Below are 17933 nucleotides of genomic sequence, written 5' to 3' on the forward strand. Positions count from 1 at the left end.
GTGCAGCATCATCACATTGTTGTTTTAATTTGCTTTTTATATGATGGCTAATGAAGTTAGGTATCTTTTTATCTGTTTACCAGGCATTCAATTGTCTTTCTTATGGAATGCCTGTTTATGTTCTTTACCCATAGTATATTTGCTTGTCTGCCTTTTTCTTACTGGACTGAAGGAGCGCTTGATAAACCCTGAATATGCATCATTTGTTGAATATATACATATTATGTCTTACAGTTACCTCCTTTCACTCTATGGGTTCCCTTTTAATCTTAATGGTATCTTTTGATGAACAAAGGTCATTTTAATGTAAACCAATTTGCCCATTTTTTTTTTATAGGTACAGCTTTCTGTGTCCTGTTTAAGAAATTTTTACCTACCTTCTGTATTCTTCTAAAAGTTTTATTGTATCTTTTGCTCCCATTTGTATCCATGATTCATCTAGAACTTTTTTGTGTGTGCTCTGTCTGAATCAACTGCTACACGTCAGCTTCCTATCTTACCAAGACTGGGTACACACTAAGTAAGGTGTCAAAAGCCTTTCTTGTTTTCTGAAGGTGTTAAGTTTGGCCTGTCCTGCAAAAAGGACCATATATAAGCCATAGTGACAGACTGAAGTCATGTAATATAAAAGAACCTATTCTTGAGTATGTGTATGTGAGCAATGGGACAAGGTACTGATATACATGAAATTGTCATAAATTAATAATTTCTGATCTTCAAAAATGAAAAACTTACATGATTTGACCTCTATATGATGTAGAACACGGCAAGAAAAGAACAAAATTCAACAAGAAGATATTCGTACCTGAGAAGTTCTTTCTTGTTGATCAAAGCTTTCATATATTCTGAAAGTTTCTTTTGCATCAATGCCAGACGCAGCCAGGCTCTTCCTCTGCCTACTGGTGTCCTACAAAAACACAGGAACCAAACAACTACAAGTAGCAGACACAGGGACCACAGTGGGGAAGATTCACTTATTCTTGCTATGGTCCCCCACAACCTCTCCCACCACATTCCTATGCAAGGAAGTCAGTGAGGGCTAGTGGGAACTGGGGGTGTGTTTGGAACAAATAGTCTTGAGAAGAATTAATTATTGAATGAGATTACAATTTGAAGACAAGACCTCTGGGAAGCCCAACTGGAAATTTTCCATCAGATTAGTTTTTGCTAAATCCTCACAAATTTGGTGTGTATCATTTACATACCCACATACTAATAACTAATAATGCAAACACAGGCCATTGAGGCCTCTATCTGATTCAAATTAAACTGATCTAACTTGGGAAGGTGATCACTCTTCTTTCTTAAGTTCTAAGGCAGGTTCTAGGTGTCAGTTCCTGATGTTTAATTGACAACTGTTTTAATCTTGGCTGTTAAACTCCTTCAAACACATTCTTTTCCTTAATTCAAGTTCATAATGATACCTCTCTAGATCTAACTTCTTGAGACTCACAGATTCCCACAAATGCTTTAAAAAAATAAGGAAATGTTTGGTATTTTAATATGAAGACAAACACTGTTAGATTAATAATAATCATCCCTCACAAGCACTTCCCTTAATATTCGATATTACCAATTCTCTTGTAATAGTGACTACTCATAAAAGCATTATGCATTTTGGATTGCTGTGAAATAAATGATTATGGTTATCACCATCACTCTTCAAGGAGATAGTTAATAAGAATGTCTTTCTTGACAAACAGAATTCAACCTTAAACTTACTTAAGTCCTGGAAGATCTTTGACACTTGCTGTTATCTCTGCAGCTTCTGGAACAAGCTTTTCTACCAGTTCAAGGGGCCCCCAGAAGGATTTATTTTGTCCAAGAAAAGTCTTCTTTGCTAAGGCAATAAAAACAAAGCAACATTTTAATATTCTTTACTGCATAAACATGCCCTCAACACACACACACACACACACACACACACACACACACACACACACACACCCTCTCTCTCTCACATTTAGTCATTGCTCTTTTCAGGAAACTAGTCCTAGATTATCAGACAGTTCTAAAATTATTCATGCTTTCAGCATAGATAACACCTTGCAAAAATAAAAAATCCCCCACTACCCCAGGCTCAGTCCTTCCTCTTTCAGGAATAATTTATAGACTAGTGCCATAATAAAACATCTCAACAATATAATACTTAAAGTATTAGTGAAGAAAAGATTCCAGTGAAAAAAAATGTAGTCCAGAAACAGACTATCAAATATTGAGCAGGTAGGAGGAAAGGAAGCAAAGGTGAACAAGACCAGGGGCTGCCCTCAAAAGCTTAAATGGGAAGAGCACAGAAGCAAGAGTGGGGAGATCTGCATTCTAGGACTTGCTCTGCGCCCACTCACTGTGTGACCTGGGGCAAGTCATATCCCATGCGAGGTCTATTCCCACCTGTCAAAAAGAACAGATGTATTGGACTAGATATTTGTAATGGCGCTTCCAATTCTAGAATTTAATGATCTGTTTCTTCAGTCCTATGTGTCCTGTAAGTCAACCATATCCCTGTGCCCAGCATAGGCAGCATTCCAATAGATGAGTATTATTAACTCAAGCTTTGTACTCTTTGGCTCCACAGAGAATGCTGCTCTTCCTGAGCAGGTACTGCTAGGAAACAGCCACATGCACACTTGCACTTGGAGCCATGGCCTACCTTTCAAGCCATGTTTTAGGCAGTGCTCCATCACCACGAAGAACTGCTGGAGTGGTGCATAGTCAGAGTCCAGAGTCCTCCCCAAGTTCAGAGCTGATTCAATCAGGCCCTTGATACTCAGCTTGGCCATGTTCATCAGGTTCATGCGTTCATTAGCCATGAGATAATTAGGGTCTGCAGCCAAAGTGGGAGAGGATAAAGCCTGGTTACTGGAAATAGGGTGTTTACAAATTCAGTATAATTACACTGTTGACAACTGCACTGATGGTATAAAACAATGATGGGTGAGATTGCTGGTGTTGTGGCAAGAATCAAGACAGTGGAACCAAATGATACTATTAGTTTTTGTATTCTCCGCCAGGGCCTGGTCTTACCCACCCCCTCATTCTCTACACAGCTTGTGAAGTGCTCTAAAAAATAACGTCCAAAGTAGAATAAAAGGATAAAGTACTTTAAAAGACATTTTGTTCCAAATATACTACTTGCATGTTTGTATTTATACTAATTAGCATTATTATTTAAACTAAGCAACATTAAGGAAACTAGAAATAATTAACATTAGTATAATGCATTACCAGAACTTACTCAACTCCCAAATTTTTAAGACTTAGTATAGCATGTGGATCTCATCAACCAGAGACATAAACTTATAAGGAAAGGGACTAAGTACCACCTTTTACCTGACACAGCTTAGAACAATCTAGGTACTCACTACCTTCTTTTATTGGTGCATACCCTGCATCAGGTACTGTGGGCTGCTTCTTACATTATGATTTCCATCCCTCCTTACAACACACTATGAGACAGTTACCAATAGCATCAACTTACAAAGAAGAAAAATGAGGCTTAGAGAGTAAAGGAGCTGGCCTCTGAGCACAGCTCATTAATGGACAATAAAGCCAGAGTCTAGACCATGGTTCTCTGACTCTAAACCCTGTGCTCTTGACCAGTGCAATCTGCTTACAAATATATTTACCACTCCAAATATTTATCCTTCCCTCTTGTATTCTTTTACAAGATTATATATTTTAATTCTTGTGACTTTCATTTCAGTATTGCCCTTTCTTTTTGGGTGGTAAAGCAGGCCCATAAGAGTACAGATCCAAGGCCAAGTTTTATATATGGCAGAATTTGGACTTAGATCTGCTAGCTAATGCTTTTTCCACTTTAACATGTGCATACTTCCAAATATCAGATATGTCAAATTTCTATAAAAAGGCCTAGAGACCCATGAAATATTGTACCTCTTAGAAAGACCAAAAGTACTAATAAAATCCATGCTCTCATAATACAAACAAACTTATCATACAAACCAGAGATTATACCCAAATTATCCCAAGTAATATTCTTCTCACAATGTTTTCATTTCTATCTGTTTTTACAGTTAAATGAGCAAGGTCAAATGGCCAAATTCTAAGCTAATCTTCATCTTGGTTTGTTATTGTGTTCTCTAAGGTAATATTTTTGGAGAAATACTTTATTATGAAAGTCAGAATTGGTATGTATAGCCATTAATTTTTTCTTTAACACCAACGAATGTTTTACGACCATGCCTCAAGTGTGGCTTTTTTTTGTTCAGAGTAGCTCAACTTCTTAAGATTAGAATAAGCTACAAGGGGACACTGAAATATACCAAAACTATCCCTAAAAAACAGTCATGAAGAACACCTTTATAAGATATTAATTTCCAGCTCTTATTACCAGCATTTGTGCACACTTCTGTTTCTGACTTCCATTAACTGGGAGAAAGGACCAGGACATGGATGTGTGGGTATGCAGCGATGTTTTGGACAGCTACTAGATTCTTCATTTACCTCCCAACAGATGGCAAGAAAATGTGGCTGGAGATGGAAACTGGCAGCTCCAAAGTGCCATTCTCTCCGCCTCAAGCCTGTAAGCCTGTAGACCCTTATTCAGGGAGCTAATAACAAAATTAAACAATGCTGCTAGTCAAAGTATACAACTTGATTTCCCATCTACCAAGAACTCATCAGGTGAGAAGAGCTGAATTTGGAGTATGGACAAAACATCATGCTTTGACATTGTTTGCAACAGCTAAGACATGGAAGCCACCTAAGTGTCCATTGATAGATGAATGGATAAATAAGATGTGCTACATATATATACACAGTGGAATATTACTCAGCCATGAAAAGAACATCTTGCCATTTGCTAATGCTAAGTGAAATAAGACAAAGACAAATATCTCAATTCACTTATATGTAATCTAAAACACAAAAACAGCAACAGACTCATAAACACAGAGAACAGACTGGTGGCTGCCACAGGGCAGGAGGGGTCTAGGGGTGGGAGAAGTAAGTGACGGGGATTAGGAGGAAAGAACTTCCAATTATAAAATAAATTAGTCATGGGGATGAAGGTACAGCATAAGGAATATAGTCAATAGTGTTGTAATTTCTTTATATGTTGACAGATGGTAACTACACTTATTGTGATGAGCATATAATTTTTGAATCACTATGTTGTATACCTGAAACCAATATAATATTGGATATCAACTATATTTCAATAAAAAAAGCCCCACCATGCTTTGAGACACTTTCCCAGAAATGGTGATGGGTTTACACTGGCTCTTCTACACTGCCTCATCTCATTCTTCTTATAATCGGTAGCAGACATGTTCAAGACATCTGGTTGGGATCTGGGGTGCATACACTACACAGAAAGATGAACTAGTGTCTTGGGAAGTTAAATTCCTAACACCTCGGACTCCACTAGTATGGTAACCTGCATCAAACACAAACAAGCTGCCTGTTTCTTTTATAAAATAGTACTCTCAAATCTGGAACTACTGATATTTTGGGCCATAAAATTCTTTTTCCTTGGGGCTGTTATATGAGTTAAGTTTAGCAGCAACCCAGGTCTTAACCCACTAGATGTAACACCCTCCAGTTATAACAACCAAAAACACCTCCAGATAATGCCGAATGTTCCCTGGGAGACAAAATCAGGCTCTCCCCATTGACAATTACTACTTTAAAAAATGAACGTTAAACAAATATCATGGTAATTTGACAATTAGATAATAGCTCAAAAGAACTTACTGCTCATTATTAACTGTTTAATTCATGTAAGTCAAAATGATTATGTTTTAGTGATTATTATTATCCACACTTTGTGTTGACTAGTATACAGGAGTATGGTTACTACAATAACTTTAATTATCTTATCTAATTAGTACTAAGTTAAAACTACTGAACATAATTAGTACTTAAAATGATTTCTTTTTCCATTTTGCAATGCTGCCTTCTAATAATGAATAATCATTAATCTCTCATAGAATAAGAAATTCTCTATTCAATCAATTTGTTACTTGTCTTGAATTATACTAAAGTATAAAAAAATTCTGTGGAAGTCATAAGCACACAGGAACTTTTGAGAATTAAATTGTTTTTTGACATAGATGATAGGTGAAATTCTTAAGTGTGTGAAAATTGAGTTGAATACTTACAATATGTTATCTTTTCTGATATTTTATACTTTTAACTATTTTATACTCTGAACTAAAAGAATTTTGTTATATTGTATAGTCCAGAAAATCATTAAAAAAAATACATGACTTTTGCAATGTTGTTAGTCATACTTTTTTAATGAGGAAAATAAAAATTTAAATTTTCACCACGCTAACTTTAACACTATTATTCCAAAACCAAACTTTCTGTTCATTCACTTATTTATTTTTTTCAATAAATATTGAACATCTACTGGGTGTTAGATACCATAGTTAATGCTGGGTATCCAGAGATAAAAGGCCTAGCCCCTGACATCAAAGTGCTTATTATTTATCAAACTTGGGTAATACAGATGTCCGGGGGAAAAAGCAGGGCAGCATATGAACGCTTGAAATTTCAGAATAATCACTATTATCTTTAACAAAGATCAATCTTATTCCATAAAGATCAATCTTATTCCAGTACAAATAAATTGTTTTTATATTAAACCAAATAATCCATTCTATGGAATAGAATGCAGATTTTATGTATTTTCTAAGGCTAAGACAATACATATGATATTAATGTAAGGTTTCAGACAGGCTGTAAGTCCAATATAATCTCCTCTTCCATTGGATGTACTGTGGAAAAGTTTGAGAAGCACTATAAGCATAGTGCAATAAGAACACTAACAGAATCACACATAGGATAGTATCAGAATATGCATAGAAGATACCTAACAAGGCCCCTTCATTTCCTTTAAATGGAAAGGGCAGATATGTGTATGTAAGTGCTCATTTTTTAACTTATGTTTATTCACTCTATACCATTTTAAGGAGATTAAGAAATATAAATTAACATAGCTATTACTTAACATTGTATTGAGGGTGGCAGACCAATGCAATTAGAGAAGACAAAGAAATTGGAGACATACAAACTTTAGAAAAGTGGCTTATATATTACTGCTCTCACACAATCAGATTTTACAGCCAGAAAATCAAAATAAACTACAATTTGTATAAAAATTTAAATTCAGAAAGGTAGCAGAGTACAAGATTAATACATAGATATTACCAGGTGCCATATATTTTGATAACAGAGGATGAGAGTTGAATTCAATCTTAAAGGACAAAAAGAAATCAGGCAAGGAAGGGGGTAGGGGTAGAGCTGTGAAAGGAGTGGGATGGCAGGAACAGCTTGGGTAAAGGCACAGAGGCACGAAAGAACATGGCAAACTATGAAAAATAAAACTGAAAAATGCCAGAAGTTTATGAGGCATAGGAGTAAGCACTGTGAGGCAAGATAAGGGAAATCGGTGAGGGAGAGATCGCTAAGGATCCTTTTTAAGGAGTATAGATTTTACTTTAACCTTGGTAAAGATTTTAATATGAGGCATGATGTCACAGAAATGAATTTTAGAGAAGCCATTGCAGTAGCCTTGTGGAAGATGGTTTGCAAGGGTTTAAGAACTCAAAGCTGAGCTGGAAGTAAGGGTCTACTGCAATAGCTGAGGAGAGAAATAAGGAATGGGACTATAGCAGTACGTGCTGTGTGGAGAGGAGGGGTTCACTCCAAGAGACATTCTACGGGCAGTGTCAGGACTTCAAGACTTGATCACCACTTGGCTGTGAGGCGAGAGGGAGAAAGAATGGAGAAGAGCTTCCACATTTCTAGTTTTGGTGATTAGATGCTTGGTGATGCAAATGTGGGAAGCAGCGGGAGCTGTGGACTGAAGAAACCATGCAGAAATAATGATAATTACAATAATAAACTATATTAATTGCTTTTCAAATCAAAGTTCTTTCTTTCAAAAGCATGTGGATCTTTATTATCTCATCAAGATTGCTAATTTCCACATCAGGAAATTTTAATAAAATGTAAAGGGTCACGTAGCTCATCTAGCTTACAGTGATAACACACGTGGACTCAAAGCCATACAGAATAACAGTGGGTCACACTGTTCTGCAAATCAATCATCCAACCAAGCCCCTAATGCAATGACTAACATTCATACAGCACAATCTTGAAATGTTTTATGGATAACAAGGAAAAGTAAGTCATGTTTAACATTGCATTAAGTATGCTATATTGTATCCAATTCTTGGTAAAGTGGGAATAATTAATATGTAGCATAAGCAGTTACTCTCCAGAATTTCCTGGTTATTTAATGAATCAAAATTTTTAACTTATATGAGAAACAAAACAGTCGTCATACAGAGATTCTCCAATGACATCTACATTAGGATGAAATTAAAACTGACAAGCTAACAGAAAGATACAGGAAGGAAAGCTATGTCATAATGACTGAAGACCAATAATTCCTAAATAAATCTATTTCAGCTTTTGCTGTAATAATTCTTGGGGTATAGAGTTGAGCATAAAATGAGTTGTCCTTGATAGTGTAAGAAATTGCCAAAATTACTAAAATTATCTTGTTGTAATACACCATGTAATTATGAACTTTTACTCAATCCTCATTTAAAAATAATTAAGAGTCTTAGGATCCTTAGAGATTATCTATGTAACTATATCCACATCTATTTTCCTTAATGCCATTTCAGCCATCATATAAACTTCTGAGAAGTTTATATGAAGAATAAAGAAGAAATTCACTTAAGTATATTTTCTCTGGTACCACTGAAACCTGTTAATGGAGTTAGTCAAGAAAATTTAGCCACAAATTAATTTTTTCTTGCTACCTTTCCTTGGTAATAACATAATCAAAGATGTGCTTCACTAAACGTAAGCCTCATCAACAGAAAGATTCTATTTATCCATTACTATTAAAATGTCTGATATTAATCACCTATTTATTTATGCCAATTAACTTATATGATGCCAGGCAAGGAATCTCTTTTCTTTGGGCGGGCCTCAATTTCCTCATGTTTAAAATGAGGGTTAAAATTGTGCAGTAATTCTCTTACCTGATGGACACAACACACACCCAATATCAATCATAATGACTCAGTGCAGCACTAACTCTCCAGAAAGGGACACATTAATATCCTTGGGATGGGGAGAAAGAACACGGTTTGGAAAACCCCCACACAATTCTGATACCAACGAACTAGATCCTTGATGCTCTAAGTGTGGTCCTGGAGCAACACTGGCATCACCTAGAAGCTCTTAGAAATGGGAAAACAGGTTCCAGTGGACTACTGAATCACCAGGGTTTGCACTTTAACCAGATCCCAAGGCAATCTGTATGTGCATTAACATGTGAGAAGAACTGATCTAGCTGACTCTCCTAGCACTAGCATATTGTAATTCCTTACTTCACAGAGGGCTTCTTCAAGGGCAACCAATACATAAATTATTAGAAAACCCCAGGAAGAAGGAATAATAAAGATTAGAGCAGAAATAAATAGTAACTAAAACTACTGAGAAAATCAGTGAAACCCAAAGTTTGGGAAACTTTCCAAAACTAACTTTCCAAAGTTAGTTCTTGGAAATGATCAACAATATTAACAAACACTTAGCTAAAATGACGAAGAGGGAAAAAGAAGACTCAAATTACTATAATCAGGGATGGAGAGGAGATGTTACTATTGAGCTTACAGAAACAAAAAGGGGCTGGAGATTGAGTCCAACATCAACGACCAGTGATTTAGTCAATCATGCCTCCATAAAAATCCTAGCTGAAAAGGGTGAGAGAGCACGTGGGCCGGCGAACACACCGGAGTGCGGGGGAGGCACCGCATCCGGAGAGGGCACGGAAAACCCTCCTCCCCGCGTATGCCCTGCGTGTGTCTCCCACCTGGCAGTCCTGAGTTGTGTTCTTTTATAATACACCTGCAGTTGCCTAAGTAAATTCTCTTCCTGAGTGCTGAGAATCTTTCTGCCAAATTACAAAACATGAGGAGGGGCTCTTGGGACCTCTAACTTTTAGCAGGTCTGTCAAAGCAGAGATGACAACCTGGACTTGAGTTTGTGTCTGAAGCGAGGGGTGTCTTGTAGGATTGAGCTTTTAATCTGTAGAGTCTGTGCGAACACCTTGTGGATAATGTCAGAATTGAATTGGTTGGTGGTGAAATTGAAATGAATCCTCCACACACTTTGTGTCAGAAGTGTTTGTGAATAGTGGAGAAAAACAGTGTTTTTCTTTTCGGGGTCCATTCGTCTAATCTTTAAAAGATGTGCATTTATAATACAAGCCTGTCAAAAGTTTCCTATGAACCCATACTGATTTCTTCTTCATTGGGCTCCCATATCATAACAAAATCACTTTTAGTATTGGAAAGTTTCCCAAACTTCTTCAGGTGCCTTCACATGAAGAATTCCACAGCACAGAAGAGTATCTAGATTTCTGGGACATAAGAAGTTAGGACAACAGTTAGGCTTCTTTGTTTTGATGTAACATAAGATCCTTAGATGATAAATATAAATCCAAGAGTTCCTTGCTTTGCTGTTTATTCCATTGAAATAATTTAAATGTTAGGGGAAATAGTGTGGCCTAGAACAACTAGATCTCTGATACAGAAGAGTTAGATCTCCTGTCTCAAAGTCCGAGTAATATTGGGGAAATTGATCATTTCTTTGTGTCTCGCCTGTAAAATGCTCAGAGACAACCCTCCTTGGATTTCCCATGCCACTACATTTCTTTACTGGGCTATTATAAAAACTGCAAGGCCCTGACCAATCTTTCACCTGGGCCACTTCTTAGGCTGTTTAACTAGAGATGAAGCTTTCCTATTGTTTCCTATAAAAACAGTGGATTCCCTAAACTCAGTGTTCCTCAGCTGCATCAGAAACCCAACCACACCACATGCAGAGCATCCCACTGAACCACAACGCTTCTCCCAGGTGGGATTCTGGTGCGGGAGGAACTAAAACGTGTTGGTGCAATAAAGTCCTTTGTCGCTGACCTAGGACTTTGTCTTTTGCCAGCATCCAAGAAAAAGTAATGGGCTAATTTTTTAGCTGGTAAGTAGTGAAAAACCCCAGACCTGACAAACAAAAACAAAAAAACCCAGGAATAATCTCTATTAGTTTTAACTCCTGGGAAATATTATATACTTGTGCTCCATGAGACGATACCAAAAGTAGTATGAATAGAAGCACAATAAATTTCAGTATACTGTCAGGACTTAGGCAGACCCTAACTGTGCAATCAAGAAGACATGGAAGAAAGTATTTCAAAAGGTGGATATGGGTGGGTGAAGTGAGGTGAAGGAAATAGGAATGAGATGTGGAAAACACAGAAAGGGGAGAGTCAAGATGACAGAGGTCTCTAAGACTAGACTTGTATATTCATGGAACAGGCAATGGGAGGAGCCACTGTAAATTCTGAGCAGGGAAGCAGCATGATTAAAACTTTGGAGATGATGAGTCTGAGAGGATTAAACAAAGTGAATTTGGGGGAAGAGGATTAAAACAGCCAGCCATGAAGAACTGTACCTCTTAAGGAAACAGAGGAGTCAAGAATGACCCAAGGTTTTTGCCCTGTGAGACTGGAAATGGAAATGAAAAACTGAGTAACAGTTTTGGATGTAAGGAGTAAAATCATCTTGATTTTAATTACAGTAAAGGGCTTTATGTGGAAGCATTCTCAACATACATTTTATCACATAGTTGTAAATAAGTTTGGGGTTGGTCAATCACTAACATAGGGATAATAGCACTAGCAGTTATTAGAAAAGATAATTTCACCAGAGGAGATGTTTTAAAGAGCAACTGAAGGATTCAGGGTTGTGGGCCCAGCTTTCAAAGGGTGCCAACAGTTACAGGGAACAGAACCCAAAATAGAGTCACTTCCGAAAGGGTTCTTTTGCAAATAACTTGGTAGCTAGAACTGAAATGCGTATATTCCAGAAAAGCAGTATAGGATACTGGAGTGTCTTTCAAACTAAAGGTCATACCCTTCAGTGGAGTATAAAATCAATTTAGTTATCTCCCACAGAGTAAGGTCATGTATTGTTTTATGAAACTTCTGTCCTAGATATATACAAATAAATGATGTGTGTACTGAGTATTCATGAAAATACATCTTTACAGTGAGTCTTGAGTCAAGTAAGTCTGAAGAACTTTGGTATGGTGGTTAAGAGCACAAACCCTGGAGTGAGCCTGCTGAAGTTTGAACTCCACTGGAATGCTTCCTTAGCTGTTTGATTTTGGGAAAATTTATTTTCTTTCCTTTTCTTTTTTGTACTTTTTTTTTTTGAGATAATTGTAGAATCACATGCAGTTGTAAAAATAAGTGAGATATCATGTACCTTTAACCTAGTTTCCCCAAAGGCAACATCTTGCAAAACTAGAGTATATTATCATAACCAGGATGCTGACACTGAATTACAGTAAAAACACAGAATGCTTCCATCAACACAAGGATCCCTCAGGTTGCCCTTTTATTGCCAAATCCACTTCCCTCCAGCCCCCTACCCTCTCTTAAGCCTTGGCAAATACTAATCTATTCTCCATTTTTATAGTTCTGTCATTTCAAGAATGTTATATAAATGGAGTCATACAATATGTAACTGTTTTTTTTCCACTCAGTGTAATTCTTTAGAGATTCATCCAGGTGGTGTGTGTATCAGTATTTTGTTTCTTTTAATTGCTGAGTAGTATTCCATGGGGAAAGTTTCCTTAACTCTGCAGGATTTTACTTTCCTCATTTATAAAATGATGTAGGGTTTTGAAGATAAACAAGTTCATCTATGTTAAGTGTTTAGAAATGCTTAGGACATACCAAGAACAAAAAATTGGTAGCTAATAAAATTATTATGGTCCTCCATAAATACAAATTCAACAATTTTATATAATTTAAAATAAACCTTTATTGAATGACTATGTGATATAGTGCTAGATGGTAAGACAATCTTTTAGGTATGTTTCTTCCATTTTTCAAGAAGATGGACATAAAGTCTAAACACAAAAGAAAATGTGACAAGGGACTAAGTAAACAAGCTTGATCAGGTAATAAATATTTCACACAGGTATGTTATTTCCTTAATTCAAGTACTGTCCCAATCATCTCAAAGCTCATAGATAACGTATGGTAATTTGGAAAAGTGCAGATTCACAGAATCTGTTCAAATGAGTATAGAAAGGATTTCAATATTTATTGCAGAACTAAAATAACAAACTATGTGCTTTTTATTATTTCACTTAATCTTCATAATTTTCTAGTGAGCTTCAAAACTTTCAGACATAAATTAATAGCATTATAATGAGATGAGACATGACATAATAATTGATCAATGTTATATGGGCAATAGGACTCTTCCCCAAGACACTTCATATTCTACTAGGCAGGAATTACAGATACACTGAATGTAAAACCACCCATTATGGAAGAAATCAGTTCACCAGAAAAACCTGCAATCTTGTCAAAATTAGAATGAAACAAAACTCAAAAGCTAACAGTTCAAATCTGCATCCTCCTAGAGTTTGTTATTTTAAAATGCAATTTTTCAGAAGGGGAGGACCCAGCATTAACACTTCATCTATTAAAAAAGCCCACTGTCATGACACATTCCCAATAACAATAAGAAATAAACTTGAAACAGCTCAGTAGTAAAGGTCTCCTGAAAGGATCTGAGTCAACATACATCATCAGCTTTCCCAGGATCCTCCCCAGACCTTGAGCTGCTTATGTATGTTAGGTGTGGGTAATACACTCCACAACTCAAATTTGTTTGTGTTATAGGTACTCATTTACCAAGACTCTAAGTTATGTAATACAGTAAAATTCTAGCATTTCACATAATTGAAGAGAGACTGAAGAAGTAGAAAATGATATAAAAAAGACAAGGATGAAATGACTCAAAAATAGAAGTTAACAAGTCATTTCTCTTTCCCCATTCTGATTCTCTCTCTTTTTAAACAACATTCCAGAAAGTCTTTCCTGTAAATAGGTTCTTGGCCAACATTACCATACATCACTTGACTGGTAATCTATTAACATCATCAAAGTATTGATGCAATTCGCATCTTCTGTTTTTTGTGTGTGCTATACTGCTCCAATTCACCTTACTCCCTCTTTGATTTCGCCTACCATTATTATTAACCAAAACCAAAATGAAAAAGAGGAGGCTGACTCTCAGAGTAGGCTTGACTATTATAGTAATACTTTGTATTAAAGAAATGGAATTTTGCCAGGGATGAGTCATATGGAAGAAGTCCTTAAGAAGGGCATAGTTTTGCTGGCTTTTGCATAGCATTTTTTCTTTAATACCTAGTCTATTAAAGGGATCATAACCTTAAACCTGCATGGTACTTGGTAAATAATAATAGCAGCTAACAGAATAGTAACTACTACTCACTGAATCAACACTCTCCTCTTTTTCTCATTTATGAACTGTCAATCAACTATACAATACTGATTTTTTTCATCAAATTATATATAACTAGTTATATTAAAAGTAGAAACAAAGATGGAATAAAAATTTAAGACTGACTATAGGAAATGAGAGGAAACAGGATGATTTACTCATTCAAAGGAATGTACTGAAGAAGACACTATTGGGCATCACTGGAGAAAGAACTGCCTTAGTTTCACCTTGTGTGATCAAAACTACCAAATCATTCCAGGTCCAATGAAGATACTGAGAAGTTTAAGATAATTTTTGCTCTTGAAGATTTTATGCTTTAATTAGCATGATAAACACACAGGAATTAGAGGGCAAGTAAAAAGCCTTAAGCTCCAAGTTCTGTAGGACTGCAGCAAATGGAGAAATGAACATGGGCCAGGGCTCTGGGGAGCACTTTTGGGGCTGGCATGGAGACTGAAGGTGGCCCAGATGGTGCAGAGGGAGGGGAACCGGGGAGTCAACACTCTGGCTGGGAGGTCACAGGAACAAGGCAGGAGGGGAGGCTGACTGCAGCTTGCAGTTGTCAGCAGGACGGCCAGTGTGGGCAGAGCAGTGTGTGTGCTCAGCGAGTGTGCTCCAAAGCTGGGGACCTTCAGTTGCTCAGGCAGAGTGGGGGAATGGAAAATGATACAGTAAAGTGTAACCAAACTTAATTTTTCTACTTTTACTATAAAATGTGTAAATCACCTTGAGCTCCGTAAAGTTAGGGGCCAATTACAGAACAATTATTGGTTTGGGAAACCATCATACATTAGAAAATATGTGCTACTTTTCAAAGTAAGTCCACCAGAAAGGAATGCTATTACATGACCAAAGGAAAGGCACTTAATGTTATGGAAATCTAAAAATCAGGGCAACATTCCACACCAAATACTTTACATTCCTGGGATACGTTTTTTTTTTTTTTACTACTACTATTATTTCCATGGAATTTACAAAAATAAATAATAATATATATATCTAAAATTATATATAAATATATATAATTTTCATGAATGAAAAAACAACCATAGAAAAACTTGATATAATTTTGAAAGGAAGTCTCTTTTGTACATGTTATTTAAAAAATATCCTAAAGTAACAGTATAAACATATATTAATGCCACTTCAGTTTGAACCACAAGGATAAAGATTTCAAATGCAAGACTCTGAAAACCCTAAATCCAGTATGAAGTACCTTTATGGGAAATCTGTCAAATATGCTTACTGCTCCAGTTATTGCCATGGGAAATACAACCTAAAGCTGACTCTCCCTCTCATGGAAACAGTCAAAAGGTGGTTAGAAGATTTCAAAAAGAAAGAGAAAAGAAAGGCTGAAAGATGTTGGTGTGGCACGCACCTTCTGTATCATCGCGCATTTGCTCCACCAAATCTGTCAAATCCTCCCAAGAGTCTTTGCAAACGGCAAAAAGAAAGGAAAAGAAAGATAAAATGTCATGCAAGCCAAGAAAGAAAAGTGCTATTAAAAACAAGCTTTCAAAAGGGGTAACTGAAAGGGAGATTCCTAGAAATCTTTCTGCTTAAACCTGAGATTAGCAGTGAAAGGGCTGGGAACGCACCCCACGGAGGAATATGACACTAAACTAAGCAGGGATATCAACTATGACTATTAAATGTTTCGAAGCTAAGATTAGTAATTCCAATGTTTCTTATGAAATGAAACAAAGATGTATATCTCATAAAAAAGGTTGACATTCTTATTCCCATTGAAAATCAAGATTAGGGTCTTGGTAGTTTAGCTGTATACAACACTGACTTCATTCAACATTACTTGGATCACTTCAGTGGAGCTGAAAAACATGTGGGGTATTTTTTAGACTCAGGACAAATATGAGGTGAACCGGTGACTTCTTAAAATAACTGAAGAAAAATCTAAATACCTTTTCCAATGCCCTCCACCTCCATAGACTTCCCCAAAACAAAATAAAGGAAATGCTGCTTTGAAGACAGACAAGTAAATCACTTATAATTTAATAAAGACAGAGGTTTATTCAATTAAAACTGTAGTACCCTCCCCTCTTTCTACAAATTCAATATTCTTGTACACAGAATACTTCATGTGAGGTAAAAAACAGGAAAGGGTGAAGATTACAAAAATAATAGATACTTCTGTGTCTTGAAGCTGTATGTTCATTATTCTGAAGTAAATTTTGAGAACCTATAGAAATTTTTAAAAAATTGATTAGATATATCCTTCAGTAACCGAAACTATCATATACAACTCTAAATATTCATACTTAAACTCAAATAATGTGATTTTCATGTCCAAATACACAGCAAATAAAAGGTATTTCTCAGAGGAAGAAGCATAACAGAAATGAGAACATGGGCAAAGAATACTTTGTCCATGATAAGCCTTCTTTCTTGAAAGTTTTATTGCAAAAGCCAGCATAGGGTTTGAAGTAATAACTTGGAATCATCATCTAGGAAAAGAATTTATCATCTGTCCTACTCTCTCATGAGTTTATTAAATTATCACTGCAATTAAATTGATTAAGTCTTAGTCCTGATGTAGTAGAATGATTTTCAAGCGGGCTATTTAAGAGTATATTCAATGCCAAATATATGGTCAGTTGTCCTACAAGGATGTATGAAAGATACCCATATATAAAAAGTTAAAATTCAAATTCAGAAAACCGGGGAGCAGATGGGAATATAGTAATGTGATATGTGATTAGAGTGAAACTCTTTTGAAAACTAGGTATATATAAATTATTGACAAAATAGGTCAGACAAAAGGACAGATATTTTTAAAAAATGCAAGGACCTTATACCTTATTATATTTGTATTGTCTCCCAATTCAAATCTAGCAGTTAAGCATTTAATAGAGTATCTCAGGAGTACAGCATAGAGAATCAGGAATAAATTCCCAACTGTCATCAACAACCTGACCAAATCGGTTTATAAACAGAGGTAGGAGAGCACAGCTCAGAGAACACACTCGAGAGCCAAGCGCCCCGGCTCACATGCCCTTTACTGGCTGCATGACCTTGGTCCAGGTACTTCATGTCTTCTCAGTTTCCTCATTGATAAAACAGGGAAAGGAACAGTACTTATATCTTGTAGCATTGTTGTGAGGAGTAAAGGCGTAAACACAGGTCCAAAATCTTTTTTCTGAATATTTTTTGGCCGAATGTATTTTGAAATTCCTAATTAAAAAAAAAAAATTAGTAAGGTAAAATGGTACATCCTGGGGCCAAGAAACATGCAGAACAAGTGGGCCTGGAGCAGCACTTCACCATCAAGCGCATTAATATTTCTGCAGAAAATAAATGAATATTCAAATTAAGTAGGGTAAAGAGTATAAATAGCCTGAAGTAAATTTGGGTAGTGTTTTAGCACCAAAAGAGTTCAAGCAAATTTATGAAAAATGCTTTTGGTTTTTCAGAACTTTTTTGGTATTTTGCAAATGTGGACCTGTATGTATAAAGCCCTTTGAAAGTGTCTCATAGGGAGAAAGCAATATAGGTGTTAGCTACTATTATTTTTATAGTTCTAGTGTTAAAATACATTGTATATAG

The 17933-nt window shown here is 36.2% G+C and overlaps 1 protein-coding gene across 19 annotated transcripts in view; it reads right to left on the reverse strand.

The window, feature by feature from the left end:
• RUFY3 (RUN and FYVE domain containing 3) overlaps positions 1 to 17933 on the reverse strand; it is a 71954-nt gene that overhangs the window by 25433 nt on the left and 28588 nt on the right. For 12 of the 19 annotated variants that reach the window (XR_012131720.1, XM_037003376.2, XM_037003381.2 and 9 more), the window contains 4 exons: positions 15751 to 15804; positions 2651 to 2824; positions 1723 to 1840; positions 806 to 907 (listed from right to left, as the gene is read on the reverse strand). Coding sequence is in view for 18 of the 19 variants with exons in the window: in XM_037003376.2 (XP_036859271.1) it covers positions 806 to 907; positions 1723 to 1840; positions 2651 to 2824; positions 15751 to 15804 (448 nt within the window). In the remaining variant the exon portion in view is untranslated. The remainder of the gene's footprint in view (positions 1 to 805; positions 908 to 1722; positions 1841 to 2650; positions 2825 to 15750; positions 15805 to 17933) is intronic. The other 7 variants (XM_037003375.2, XM_037003373.2, XM_073237487.1 and 4 more) reach the window with 1 other exon arrangement.

This window comes from Manis javanica, chromosome 5, assembly GCF_040802235.1.
Source record: "Manis javanica isolate MJ-LG chromosome 5, MJ_LKY, whole genome shotgun sequence".
In the NCBI taxonomy this organism is placed as follows: Eukaryota; Metazoa; Chordata; class Mammalia; order Pholidota; family Manidae; genus Manis; species Manis javanica.